General features: G+C 41.5%; 1 protein-coding gene across 1 annotated transcript; it reads left to right on the top strand.

The window, feature by feature from the left end:
• Positions 1-13461: 13461 nt before the first annotated feature.
• On the top strand, positions 13462-14688 carry LOC308656682 (interferon-stimulated 20 kDa exonuclease-like 2). The gene has a single exon (XM_081307996.1). It carries the CDS (start codon positions 14149-14151, stop codon positions 14671-14673), a length of 525 nt encoding a protein of 174 aa, XP_081164122.1. The 5' UTR covers positions 13462-14148; the 3' UTR covers positions 14674-14688.
• Positions 14689-15318: the final 630 nt, after the last annotated feature.

The raw sequence follows: 15318 nt of genomic DNA, 5'->3' as shown, positions 1-15318 counted from the left end.
TACATTGCTGGTGGGACTGCAAATTGGTGCGGCCAATTTGGAAAGCAGTTTGGAGATTCCTGGGAAAGATGGGAATGGAACCACCATTTGACCCTGCTATTGCCCTTCTTGGACTATTCCCTGAAGACCTTAAAAGAGCATGCTACAGGGATACTGCCACATCGATGTTCATAGCAGCACAATTCACAATTGCTAGACTGTGGAACCAACCCAGATGCCCCTCAGTAGATGAATGGATAAAAAAAATGTGGCATCTATACACAATGGAGTACTATGCAGCAATAAAAAATGACAAAATCATAGAATTTGCAGGGAAATGGACAGCACTAGAGCAGATTATGCTTAGTGAAGCTAGCCAATCCCGAAAAAACAAGTGCCAAATGTCGTCTTTGATATAATGAGAGCAAATATGAACAGAGCAGGGAGGAAGAGTAGGAAGAAAAGAGTAACATTAATCAGTGACATGAGATGGGAGGGAAAGGGAGAGATGAGGAAAATTGCATGGAAATCTGGGTTCTCTTTTCAACTGGGCCTCATCCTTAGGCTCCGTCCTTAGCCTGCTTTTCCCAGTTTTAGAGTAAGAATCTTACAAAGTCAGTTTAATGAGCACCCCTCCATCCTTGATATCTGATCACCATTAATATCTGATTCCCCACCCTCAATGTCTTAAATCCTTGGCCTACCTTTGGCAAGAGTCCTGTTAGGCCAATTTGCCAAGAGTACCCTCACCCTTGAGGTCTCCCTTGTAATTCTCTACCCACTGACCTATCACTCTGTTGGTTGGCTATAGATCTCCAGCCATTTTATTTTATTTTTTATTTTTATTTTTTAAATAAGTGCCTTTTATTTTTATTTATTTATTTTTTTAGAGAGAGAGAGAGAAAAAATTATTTATTTATTTTAGTTTTCAGTGGACACAACATCTTTGTTTATATGTGGTGCTGAGGATCGAACTCTGGGCCTCAGGAATGCCAGGCGAGCACATTACCACTTGAGCCACATCCCCAGCCCCCTCCAGCCATTTTAGCTGTTTTTACTATATTCAAAGTCCAGCTCAGTTTTACTGAATTTCACTCCTTTATTGAATAGTACTGAAAGAAATCTGTCTTTATTACCTTTAACTTAGGGTCTGGCTCTAAATCTCTTGAACAATTCTAGGGTCAAATACTTCTTATCTTACAACTTTGAAGACATTCATTGTTAAAGATGACTTCTCATTCCTTTAAGGAAACCTGGGAGAGCTTTATTTGCTTGGTTTTTTTTTTTTTTTTTTTTTTCTCTCTTTGGATGCCTGGTTGCCCACTCACATTGCTATAGAGCAAGCTATCATGAGTTTCCTCTGCATGGGTATTTTCCCCTTAGGCCTATCCCAACCAGGGGCTCTATAAGAGCAGGAATTGCATATCATCAGATAGCATACTCATAGGGTGCATGGGTAGGGAGTGGCAGGCAGTGTGGTACCTTCATAAGGGACTCCATCATGAGGGTGGTGGAACCCTTGCATAAAACTTTCCTGAGTAAAAGCTGCTTCTCCTTTTTGTCCCCCTCATCCTTTTATGCAAGACTGATATGCTTTCTGTCAGGTAAAATATTCTCTCTAGGTGCCTTCCCCAGGCATATCCCTTCTGTCTTTAGAGGGCCATTCTTATACAGTGGCCTTAAGGCCAAGAGTACAGTTCCAGATACCCTTACTAGAGAAAGGAATAAAGACCCAACTGTCCCAATTGTTTTTCTTTTTTCATTTAAAAAATATGTAATACTTTAGTAAATTACCTGATATTTAGCTTAAATCTCACTTTTTTTTTAAAGAGAGAGAGAGAGAGAGAATTTTAATATTTTATTTTTTAGTTTTCGGCAGACACAACATCTTTGTTTGTATGTGGTGCTGAGGATCAAACCTGGGCCGCACGCATGCCAGGCGAGCGCGCTACCGCTTAAGCCACATCCCCAGCCCCTAAATCTCACTTTTGATCTTTTCAAAATTTATTGACACTGAGAACTACCCAAATCTTCTAATGTTCATTTCAAGCATTTTTTTCTTTCCTAGACACTCCTGTGTTCTCCCGTAGCCCTCTTGTGCTCAGCTTGTTTTAGAGTATCTGCACCCATCTATTTACCCCAGTCTCTCCATTAGACTGCTAAATTCTCAAGAGTAGACATTAGATCTTATTCTCTTTGTATTCAGATGATCTGGCATAAGATTGGTGCTCCACAGGTTCTTATTTAATAATTGATGAGTATTGAAGGCAAACATTGCAAATATGAAAATCCTTCAAAGGACAGCAGTCCAGATTTTAGTCTAAGGAAAGCATGAAAGGGAGACCTGGGGAGCCTGCAGTCTACTCATCTGTAGCTGCTACAGGAGAAGCCCAGGCCCCTTCTCTGTGGCCTCTAGCACAGGAAGGAAATGGATCATAGGCTCTAGGCAGCTGCAATTTTTTTAAAAACTCAATTCAAATCACATCATTCCTATATCTAAACTCTTCAATTATATCCAATTTATTTAAGTAAGAGGAGGTGCTTGGTGTACTGTGGTCTACTAGACCCTATTAGGTAGGCCCCAGATATCTCACCAGGCCATAATGGCAGTCTCTCCATCCTTCTCGCCTTGACCTCACTGGACTTCTGTCTGTTCCTCAGATGAGTTGTGAATTAGTCATCTTCATGTTACTATAATTAAATCTCTGACATAGTTAACTTATAAAAAGAAAAGTTTATGCAGAGTGCAGTGGCACACACCTGTAACCCAGAGCCTTTGGAGGCTGAGGGAGTTCAAGGGTGGCATCAGCAACTTAGCAAGACTCTCAGCAACTTGGCAAGACCCTGTCTCAAAATAAATAAAAATGGGCTAGGGATGTAGTTCAGTAGCAAAGCACTTCTGGGTTTAATCCCAAGTGAAAAAGGAAGGAAGGAAGGAAGGAAGGAAGGAAGGAAGGAAGGAAGGAAGGAAGGAAGGAAGGAAGGAAGGAGGATCGATTTTGGCTAACAGTTCTGGAATTTTCAGTACAAGATCAGGTGGCCCATTGCTTTGGGTCTCTGGTAAAAGTGGAACATCATGATGGGTGAATGGAGCAAACCACGTATATCATGAGTCTCTTTACTGAGAGAAAGAGCAGGCTGGGGCTGTAGCTTAGTGGTAGAGCACTTGCCTAGCATGTATGAGGCACTGGGTTCAATCCTTAGCACTATACAAAAAGTAAATAAATAAAATAATTATGTCTAACTACAACTAAAAATGTTTTTTTTTTAAAAAAAGAAGTATGACTTAAAATGAAAGGAGTCTAGAGTTATGGTTTGGATCTTAAGCATCTCCCAAAGACTCCTATATTAAAAAGTTTGATTCCCAGCTAATGTGCTGTTGGGATCTGGGGTAACCTGTAAGAGGTAGGCTCTAGTTGAAGGAAGCAGGGCTGTTGGGGGTATGCCTCTGATAGGATGTTTTCATTTTCATTTGACTCCAAGCACATTGAGACCTAAGCCCCTTCCTCTCTTCTGCTTCCTGGCTGCCATGAGGTAAGCAGCTTTGCTCCCTGCCATGATATTCTGCCTTGCCACAGGCCCAAAACAAGGGGTCCAAGCAATGATGAAATGAAAGCCCTGAAAGCAAAAGCCAATGAGCCAGAAGAACTCTTTCCTCCTTATAAGCTGATTAGCTCAAGTAGTTTGTCACAATAACAAAAAACCGACAAATCCACTAAGCAAGGGTATGATATCAGGCAAAGCCTCACAGATAATCAGTTTGGCTCAAGCCCACAGGAGACTCCTATAGACTTTTAGGGTCTTGTCCCAACTGGGACAAGGGAGCTGAAGGATTTAAATATCCCTGCTCATCAGCCATTGGTAAGGGCTGCTACCAGGAGTTACTACATTTTTAGGCACATCTGGCTCTTCCTCCATACGTGCAAGGAGGGCCCTGCAGCCTACGAAGCCCTCCAACATGTACAGGTGCAGACAAGCACCACTGGGCCAGGCTCTGGGGGATGAATTTTTGGCAACATCTAAGGTTTTTGTTGGATGTGCCCAGCACTATGTCATCCATTGGTTTGGCTTCTGTTCTAGTAATATCAAGATAAAGGTCAAGGCAACTGGGCTGGGGATGTGGCTCAAGCGGTAGCGCACTCACCTGGCATGCATGCGGCCTGGGTTGGATCCTCAGCACCACATACAAACGAAAATGTTGTGTCCACCGAAAACTAAAAGAATAAATATTTTAAAAATTCTCTCTCTCTCTTTAAAAAACATAAAAATAAAAAAATAAAGGTCAAGGCAACTCTTTTCTTTAAAATGTTGCTGCAATAACATTGTAGAACATTTCTTAATTAAGTAAACTTCTATAATTTTCCAGCAAACTTTGCAACTATTTTAATTATTTGTACACTGCCTTCCAGATTTTGTCCACATGCAGATAGAACTCTTTTCCCTATTTTTCATACACAGAGGACACCATCAAAACTTTTTCCTTACAGGTGGTCTACTCCTATAATCCCAGCTACTCAAGAGGTTGAGGCAGGAAGATTCCAAGTTCAGCTTGGGCAATGTAGCAAAACCCTGTCTCAAAATAAAATTAGGGAGTAGCTCAGTGGTGGAGTACTTGCCTTGCATGTGTGAGGCACTGAATTCAATCTCCAGTGCCACAGGGCTGGGTACGGTGGCACACACCTGTAATTCCAGCAGCTCAGAAGGCTGAGGCAGGAGGATCAAGAGTTCAAAGCCACTTAGTGAGACCCTAAGCAATTTAGTGAGACCCTGTCTCTAAATAAAACACTAAAATGTACTGGAGATGCAGCTCACTGGTTATATGCCCCTGGTTAAACTCCCTGCCAAATCTTCAGTCCCCCACATCCCCCTCCCCACCCAAAGCAGAATGGTCTTCAAGGTTATGGAACTAAGATAACATACCAGGAGCCTGGAAGCTGGGAAACCAGCTCAGCCTTCTGAGACTATGTGATCAGAAATACCAAGAAGCTGGAGCCGGATAAGACAAGATCACTAAAACCAAACCCACTGACATAGAACAATAGTCTGTCCTGTTCTAAAAATAATATTAGGAACTCTCCCAGATGATAAGGGACAGATTTCAGGTGGTGAAGGGCAAACATATGCATAAAATAGTCTAAATATACCATGTTACTGTTATTTTATTAGCAGAGTACAAACCCACCCTGAGAGAGAGAGAGATCTGAAGTGATAATTAGACATGCATTGTATAAAGAAGCATATAGCACAGAAGCAACTGAAACCAACCTCTACATGTGATGACATCAAGAGATCAGGTCCCTTTCTGCCTTGTAGAGTGACATAAAAACTGTACACCTTTGACCTTGTTTGAGTCATCCTAGGATTTCTGTTCCCCACATGCTGCCTCCCTTATGCTTGGCAAAAGAATAAAGTCTCAATTGTGCTTTTATCCAATTCTTCTGATAATACAAGAATCCATGGAGGGGCTTCAGTGGTGGCTCAGTGGTAGAGTGCTTGCCTAGCACATGTGAGGCACTGGATTCGATTCTCAGCACCACATAAAAATAATGAATAAAATAAAGTATGGTGTCCATCTACAACATATATATATATATATATATATATATATATATATATATATATATATATATACACATACATACATACACACACACACACACATATATACACATACATAAATACACACATTTATTTTTAATCCATAGAGTTGGTAACAAGGAGATTTCACCATCCACAGGCATTTTTAAAGAGTACTGGGTAAGGAGACAAATGGCTCAGCCCTGGGAGTACAGTGATTGATGATCACTGGAGAGGCCAGATGTTACAGAAGGCAGGGACTCTGCTGGTTTATTCATTCATCCAATAGCAATTATAGTCTACTATAGAATCTCATCAATATTTTCATTGTTTCTACAGGCTCTGCTTTTTTTCTCTCTTTAGGGCTGGCTAATGGCTTACTATAGCTTATTAAACCTATTCTGTATTGGATTGTTGAACATGTAAGTCAGACCCATTATTGAATCTTATAGAATTCTTCAATTAACTCTTCCTGAATGGAACTTTTTACTTTCATTGTATTACTTCCATATAGTATAGAATAGTGATTATGAGTGTAGGTTCTGGAAAAAGAATGTCAGTGTAATTCTATGACTTCTTATCTGTGGTAGTTCAGGCAAATTACCTAACTTATGTGTTTCTCAGTATTTCATTTGTAAAATAGAATCATTAATACCACCTTCCTTATGGGACTGTTGTGAGAATAAATAACATGTTAAATGTTTGAACCTGAGCTAGCATTCAATAAGGAATAACTACTATTATTGTTAATTATTGAGCCAAGAGTAATTTCAAGAATATAATATCTTCAAGACTGTTTCTAGATTGTGGAAATGGTTGTGTAACTGTAAAATATACTAAAAGACATTGAACTGTACATTATGTAAAAGCTGTCATTAGTTATGGCTATTTTGTTTTCCCAAATGGTATTCCTATTTTAATTTCTATTCTCATCTCAGTTTTGTCACTAACTCATCAGAAATGGGGAGTCTTTGTTTCAAGGATAGTTTGCTTTAGTGGAGAAAAGCCAAATGGAATGTTAAATGTACTTTCTTTTTTCTTTTTCTTTTTATAAAAAATGTTTGATATCCAAAGCAATCAGGGAAATGCAAATCAAAACTACACTGAGGTTCCATCTCACTCTTGTTAGAATAACAATAAAAAAATACAAATAATAATAAATTGTGACAGGATGTGGGAGAAAAGCCATATTCATATATTGCTAGTACTTCTGCAAATTAGTACAACCATTTTAGAAAGTAATATGGAGATTCCTCGAAAGACTAGGAATGGAACCACCATATTACCTCTAAATATGCTTTCTTTTGCATTTTTCTTCATTTTAAGCAAAAAAAAAATATTGGTATATGTATTGTTTACTATTTACTTCCTCATTGTTTTTTCCCCCAGAGGCACAGACAGATTCCCTTAGGAAAGTGGACACACAGGAGAGAATGTAGGCTATATCAAGGGTAAGACATTTTGGGGGACAAAGTAGGAAATACCCATTTAAGGGAGAATGCTGACCAACTTGAAAATGAGAAGTTTTGAGGGGTAAAGCAAGAACTATACATTTAAGGGAGAAGGAAAGTCATCTCCAGAGAAAAAGACAGCCTCATTTCCTCTTTTCAAATTCCTTGTCCATTTAACTACTGTGGTTGATGCCCTTCTTGAGCAAACTCTTCCTTAATATGTCTAATTGAGTCATCATGGTGAGTTGGTCTCTAATAAAGAGAGATTCAGAGGCCAGTTGTTTGCTCCACAAAGGGCTCCTGATTGCTCTACTAGAGCCGGTTCCTCATTAGCCCAGGGTCTTTCCAGTAATCACGTCTTCTGCCAGCATTGTCTTTCCATCCTAATGCACCTGTGGCAAATAACCCGTGCTCATATCCATTCCTTCTTGCTCTTGTATCTGGTGATTGCTGTATGTTGCTCTGTGTGTCTGTTCTCTGATCTTCAAGGAAGTGCAAGGCTCCTTATCCATATTGGAAGAGCCTGCTCCAGATGTTAAGTCCACAGCATGCTCACAGGGGAACCTTGGATCCAGAAGACCCCCATTTAGAGATCATAAAGCTCCAGCTGAAAATAAACCATCACTACCTTTTCCTAGTAGGGCAGTGTTTATTAAAATATACAGAATACTATAACTCGAAGTTCCATCTAGATAAGCTGGAGATGAGGTGACATGCAAGCTACCCAAATAAAGACCTCCTAGCCCAGGGTCTGAGCTCTGTCAGTGTGCAGAAAGAGAATCAGGCTCAGAGAGTGTACTCATGATAACCAAATTTGTAGGAGCCTAAACCTTCATAAAGGATTTCTGAAAGTTCTTTTTCTGATGGTCATGCTCTGAGAGATGAGGAAAGGATACCAGATGTTAATCTGCTTACATGGAAAAGGATTGAAAACCTTCTAAGAGGACTCCTGAAGCTACAGGTGACCCCTTGGCATTTCCTTACCAATACAACTGAAGATGTTGGTGCAGGAACAGTTGGTTCAGGAGGGGCCCCCAGCAGCACTTCCAGGAAACTTCATTCTGAGGGGAAAAAATGGGCAATTAGGAATAATGAGACTGTTGGTGCCATGTTTACTCTTTTGTCTACTAGTGCCCAATAAATAAGCACACTTCTCCCTCTTATTAATGGCCCCTTATTTGGAGGGCTCTATTTAATTGTCTCTGGTGGGTAGATTTAGAAGAATTGGAATTTCTTCTATCTTTAATTCTTTTGTCTCATTTGAGAGCCATCCAGAGCAAAACATGCCAGTTTATTAGTAAATATTCTCTTTGATGAGAATGTTCCTATCTGCTGAGTATATAAAATAAAATAAAAATGCTATCAGTCTAGCCCTGAAAAACACTGGGAAGCTTGAGGCTCAGCTTTATTGGATGTTAGCCAGAAACACTAAGCCATCAGAGTAAAGAAAATCTATTCAAGTAGACATGGTCAGTTATTTACTTAGAACAAACAAAACTCTTATTTCTAAGTAAAATAGAAAATGCACATGAGATTATTTCCCTGTAAGACCAGTTATCAAAATTGCAAACTTTACAAGATAGTTAAGTTATATGGAGCTCAGCAATTTCTGCTTGCTTGCTGGTTACCCCCAGAGCCGTATTTATGCTAACTACCAGAATTTCTTTTTTTTTTTTTTTAAATAGCTTTTATTTATTTTTTTTTAAAGAGAGAGTGAGAGAGAGAGAGAGAGAGAGAGAGAGAGAGAGAGAGAGAGAGAGAATTTTTAATATTTATTTTTTAGTTCTCGGCGGACACAACATCTTTGTTGGTATGTGGTGCTGAGGATCGAACCCGGGCCACACGCATGCCAGGCGAGCGCGCTACCGCTTGAGCCACATCCCCAGCCCCAGAATTTCATAACTAAACTGTTTGTAATAGTTGAATGGCATTCATGATACAGTGGATGGCAGCCCTTAATAAAATAGTAACTATAATCATTGGGAAGATGTATCTTTACATAAGAAGGAATTGGATGAATGCACTAAAATTTTAATCAGGTTATGCAAGAATACCATAATAGGAAAAAAAACTTTTGCAGAATATAGCTTGACTCAAATATGCCTTCAATCCAGAAGTTGTTAGTTTTATGGTCACTTCTGCCAGAAAATGTCAGTTTATAGGACTTCATCAGAGAACACAAGCTTCAACTCTCTGCTGCCAGTACCCATTAATAGCGTTTTCTAGCTGGGCACAGTGATGCACCCCCATAAACCCAGAAGCTTGAGAGGCTAAGGCAGGAGGATTACCGAGTTCAAAACCAGCCTCAGCAATTTAGCAAGCCCCTAAGGAACTCAGGGAGACCCTGTCTCTGAATAAAATATAAAAAGGGGTGGGAATATGACTCAGTGGTCTAGCATCCTGGGTTCAATCCCTAGTATCCCCCCAAAAAAGTATATTACAGGGCGGTTGGAGTTCTAGCTCATGGTAGAGTGCTTGCCTAGCACGTGTGAGGCACTGGGTTCCATCCTTAGCACCACATAAAAATAAATAAAGTTATTGTGTCCATCTACAACTTAAAAAATATAGTTTAAAGTCTATTGCAGGGCTGGGGATACAGCTCAATGGCAGAATGCTTACCTAGCATGTCTAGGGCCCTGGTTTCAATCCCAGCATCACAAAAACAAAGGAAAAAGGTCTATTGTAGCTAGGCACGGTGGTACATGCCTGTAATCCCAGTGACTCAGGAGCCTGAGGCAGGAGAATCGAAAATTCAAGGACTGCCTGGGCAAATTAATGACACTCTGTCTTGAAATAAAAAGTTCTTGGATCTATCTCAGTGGTAGAGCACTTGGGTTTAATCCCCAGTGTAAAAAAAAAAATCTATTAGTCTACTGAGGTATATACCTCAGTGGTAGAGAACTTTCCTAGCATACCTGAGATCTGGGTTCAATCTCCACTTGCAAAAAAAAAAAAAAAAAAAAAATACACACACACACACACACACACACATATATATGTATATATGTGTATTGTGTACATAATTAACTTTCTGATCAATTCTATACAAAAAAGGTATAGATGGTGTCAGATTTAGCAGTAGAACGTAATTTAACAGTTTCCTACTTCATTTTTTTTTATTTTTATTTTTTTTTAAAGAGAGAGTGATAGAGGGAGAGAGAGAGAGAGAGAGAATTTTTAATATTTATTTTTTAGTTCTCGGGGGACACAACATCTTTGTTGGTATGTGGTGCTGAGGATCGAACCCAGGCCGCACGCATGCAAGACGAACGCGCTACCACTTGAGCCACATCCCCAGCCCTCATTTTTTTTTAAAAGGAACACCACCAAAGAGGAAAGCAAAGAAAACCGTACCATACCTGAAAATTTAAATTAAAAATTGTAGGCAACAGCTCCACATTTAAATATTGAAAATAAAAATCTACTTTCCTGACTAATTTTGATGTTATTTTGGTTTAAGGATCAAGAATTATTTGATCCCATGTGGTGAGGTTGTTCATTGCTATGTACGATCTGCCATAACTCATCCTTACAATTTGGAGTTTTCCAAATTTTTATGAGCAAAATTAAATGCTTACTTTTCTGTAATTTGTGCATGCATGTGTATATGTTTAAGTGTGTAATGGGGTATGTTGTCTATATCTGCAATTATTTGGAAACTATAGGGGCAAACCCAAAATAAGTAGAGATCAATTTATTAATTTTGTTAATATAAACAAATGTGTATCTCAAAATGCAATGGAGAGAAGCTGGAGTAAACAGGCTGGCTTATTGTCAATAAGAAACGCAGTTTTACTTTTGAATCCTTACTGTGTAAGCAATGAGATCCTTAGAACTCAGTTTAAATGACTTTGCAGCATCTTGGTGACTAGATCCAGTGTCCTGGAGACCAGCACAGTAGTGTAAAAGAATACTATGGATTTTCAAAAAGTTTTATAAGGGTATGAGATTGTATTGTTGGGTATAATTTATTATACATAATTTGGATTTTTTTAAAAAAAATTTTTAGATGTAGATGGACACAATACCTTTATTTTATTCATTTATTTTTTTCAGATTAGCTTTGTTTTTTTTTAATTTTTATTGTTGGTTGTTCAAAACATTACATAGTTCTTGACATATCATATTTCACACTTTGATTCAAGTGGGTTATGAACTCCCATTTTTACCCCGTATACAGATTGCAGAATCACATCGGTTACACATCCACTGATTTACATATTGCCATACTAGTGTCTGTTGTATTCTGCTGCCTTTCCTATCCTCTGCTATCCCCACTCCCCTCCCCTCCCCTCCCCTCTTCTCTCTCTACCCCATCTACTGTAGCTCATTTCTCCCCCTTATTTTTTTTCCCTTTTCACTCACTTCCTCTTGTATGTAATTTTGTGTAACCCTGAGGGTCTCCTTCCATTTCCATGCAATTTCCCATCTCTCTCCCTTTTCCTCCCACCTCTCATCCCTGTTTAATGTTAATCTTCTTCTCAAGCTCTTCCTTCCTACTCTGTTCTTAGTTACTCTCCTTATATCAAAGAAGACATTTGGCATCTGTTTTTTAGGGATTGGCTAGCTTCACTTAGCATAATCTGCTCTAATGCCATCCATTTCCCTCCAAATTCTATGATTTTGTGATTTTTTAATGCAGAGTAATACTCCATTGTGTATAAATGCCACATTTTTTTATCCATTCATCTATTGAAGGGCATCTAGGTTGGTTCCACAGTCTTGCTATTGTGAATTGTGCTGCTATGAACATCGATGTAGCAGTGTCCCTGTAGTATGCTCTTTTTAGGTCTTTAGGGAATAGACCAAGAAGGGGAATAGCTGGGTCAAATGGTGGTTCCATTCCCAGCTTTCCAAGAAATCTCCATACTGCTTTCCAAATTGGCCGCTTATTCATTTATTTTTATGTGGTGTTGGGGATCAAACCCAGTGCCTCACACATGTGAGGCAAGTGCCTACCACTGAGCCAAAACCCCAACTTTAAAAATCTGGATTTTTAAAGTTCTGAATTTTAGAAATCATTTGGAAATTTGATGTTGGCATTGGATAGTAAATATCCATATATATGTATTTTTTTATAGTTGAGATGTGACCTCACTGAATTACCCAGGTTGCTTTCCATCTCCTGGGCTCAAGTGATCTTTTCACCTCAGCCTCTCAAGTGCCACAGTCTGGCTGGGCACAAATAACTAAGCCGCCACAAAGCCTTGTAGGTTCAAACAGCAACTCTTTATTCCCAAACTCTCTCCAACACTCTACACACACTTCCCGGAAACACACTCCCTCCACCAGGCTCAGCAAGCCAATTCTCCCCAACCCTGCGAGAACTGCCCGGGAACTCCAAAGTAGTGGGCTCCCAAGGCAGATTCCCGGAGCCGCCCTATTCCCGGAGCAGGGTCCATATACAACTCAATCAATCCAGCATCACAGCAATTATATATAGCTTAACTCAAATCATCATCTCAATGTTTCCGCTGGTGTCACCTTTCAACCATTCCCTCTGGCAATATGCCAGGCATCATTCTGACTCTGTGGCTCTCAACACTCAAGTGACTGAGACTATAGGCATGTGACACCCTAGCTGGCTAACATATGTGTTTTTATTTATTTATTTTTTTTTTTAAAGAGAGAGTGAGAGAGGAGAGAGAGAGAGAATTTTTAATATTTATTTTTTAGTTCTCGGCAGACACAACATCTTTGTTGGTATGTGGTGCTGAGGATCCAACCTGGCCGGACGCATGCCAGGCGAGCGCGCTACCGCTTGAGCCACATCCCCAGCCCCAACATATGTGTTTTTAAAGGCTTTGGAGAGCGTTCCTAGAGCGGCCCATCTTGGAGGTAGGTATATGGGCTTGTGGGAACGGTCTCCACCGGGAGAACCGTCGGAATGTGCTTGCTGAGGTGGGCGACCTCGATTGTTAATTCGTGTGGTGTCAAAGGTCTCTGCCTGGGAGGACTTGGGTAAGATGCGCGTGGAGGTTACTTCCTCCCAGCAGAGGGGTGCCTGGATTTGTGTCTCTATTTGTGGGCTCACGACTCACATGCCACCTGTGCCGTACTCCGGTGTCACACTCCTCACCTGAACATCTTAGACATTGTCTTTCTGGTCGGATTACAGCGCTTGCCTGTTCTGGCTTCCCGGACCTCAGGCTTCGAACTCGACGGGCCCTTTGGGTCCTTCTTTTTCTTTGGTCCTAGTGATGGAACCCGGGGCCTCCCTCCTGCTAAGCACTGCACTCCACAGCTGAGCCCAGCCCTTTCATTTTACAATGAGACTGAGACCTTAAAAGGTGAATGACACTCCTAAGACCGCGCAGTTGTGAATCGTGGGACTTCCTGGCTCACACCAGTACTCCTTCCATCATTTCATGATACGGTTTCATTTCCCCTCTGATAAGTTGTTTTGATGCCTTCCCTCTCTTAAATCCCACAGAGATTGGTCTTATCTCATTTCTTCCTCTAGGCCTAAGGGTGCAGGTACCAGGATCGCTTTCTTCCCCAGGGTTTTCTGCAGACCTTCTCATGTTGGACAATGTGATTCATTAGAAAAAGAGCCCCTCATCCTCTTCCTATCCATGAGCCACTCTTCCTAACTGCTCTCCCATCATCCACTGCCCTCATGTCTGCTATACTCCTGAATCTGGATTTTGGGAGATCTCCACCCAAAAAGGCATTGTAAGGAAATGCCAAGCATTGAAAGTTTGTTAAGAGGTGGCGGCTCTAGGAACAGAGGGGCGTTCTCAATAAAAAGAAGCAGACTCCTAGCAGGGTGCCTAAATTACACTCAGAACCTCCAAAGAAAGGGGAAAATGTGAGAGTAGATGGTACTTGCAAGATCCCTCCCCTTTCAAAAAAGAACACAGCTGCATCCAGCAGTGGGTCAGGATTGTCCCTGGACAAGAAATCTGGAGTGTCTTGGCTGACCCCTGCTCCTTCAAAGAAGGCTAATTCTGTTGCAGCTAAAGTAGATTTGCTGGGGGAATTCCAGAGTGCCCTTCCAAAGATTCAGAGCCACCCAACTTGCTCCCAAAAGAAGACCCCCCAGAAGAAGAACCCTTCTCAGAACAATGCCACACAGAATTCCACCAGAGCTCACTCAGAGAGTAAGTGCTCTGGAATATCCCAGAAGTTTCCAGGAAAGATGGTGGCAATTGACTGTGAGATGGTGGGCACAGGACCCAAAGGGCATGTTAGTTCTTTGGCTCGATGTAGCATTGTCAACTATGATGGAGATGTGCTTTATGATGAGTACATCCTTCCACCCTGCCCCATTGTGGACTACCGGACCAAATGGAGCGGTATCTGCAAGAAGCACATGGTGAATGCTACACCCTTCAAGACCGCTCGGAGCCAGATCTTGAAGATACTCTTGGGGAAGATAGTGGTAGGGCATGCCATCCACAATGACTTCAAAGCCCTGCAGTACTTTCACCCCAAGTCCCTCACCCGAGACACCTCCCAAATCCCTCTCCTCAACCGGAAGGCCAACTGCCCGGAGAATGCCACCATGTCTCTGAAGCGCCTCACCAAGCAGCTGCTACACCGGGACATACAGGTCAGGAAGGGCCATTCCTCTGTGGAAGACGCCCGGGCCACCATGGAGCTGTACAAGCTGGTTGAAGTTGAGTGGGAACAACACCTGGCCCAGGATGTCCCAAAAAACTAGCAGCTGTGGGGAGACAGGCCGCACCCAGGAGAACCAGAGCAGCAGGTCCATGCCTGCCTCCACTTGCTTCACACCTGTGGAAGCTGGACTTGCTGGGGAGACACTCTCCTCCCCAGACCTAATATCCACTGAAATCTCACCTCAGCTCAGTGTCCTGTATCTGGTTAAGTGTCCCATGGAAGCAGGAGACCTTCACGTCAGATTCCAGCCCTGGATTGCTTATATGGTGCTAACCACGGGTCCCAGGGTGCTTTGTGCTAGTCAGGCTTTTTGGTTTCCAGGGCAGGGCATACTGGGAAATGTAGTTTCCCACATTGCCTTATCACTAGGGTGGCCATAAGTCTCTTGTTTTTTAGAGACAGGTTGGGGTTGGGGGGTCGTCCAGGTTAACCTCAAATTCCTGGGCCCCAGCAATCCTCCTTACCTCGGCTTCCTGAGTCACTGGGACTGGAGGCCTATGCTCCCATGCCCAGCATTTTTTATTCTCAAGTAATGAACAGCATCCTTTCACTTTCAAAAGTGTCCTGATTGGATACAGAATGGTTGGTCACATTGTGGATCCCAGACCCTGCTTTTGCTGCAGAGTCTGCGTCCAGCCTGCTAGGGTACCACCTACCAACTTTGAGGCTAGAAGACAGTGAAGTA

The sequence above is a fragment of the Spermophilus citellus genome (genome assembly GCF_964194105.1).
Source record: "Spermophilus citellus genome assembly, chromosome: 9".
Taxonomy (NCBI): Eukaryota; Metazoa; Chordata; class Mammalia; order Rodentia; family Sciuridae; genus Spermophilus; species Spermophilus citellus.
Note: the sequence above shows the minus strand (reverse complement) of the source record. Positions and strands in the feature narration are given on the sequence as shown.

Excerpts from the sequence above, each read along its gene's own strand:
- LOC308656682 (XM_081307996.1), top strand. The coding sequence starts at position 14,149 with ATGGTGGCAATTGACTGTGAGATGGTGGGCACAGGACCCAAAGGGCAT.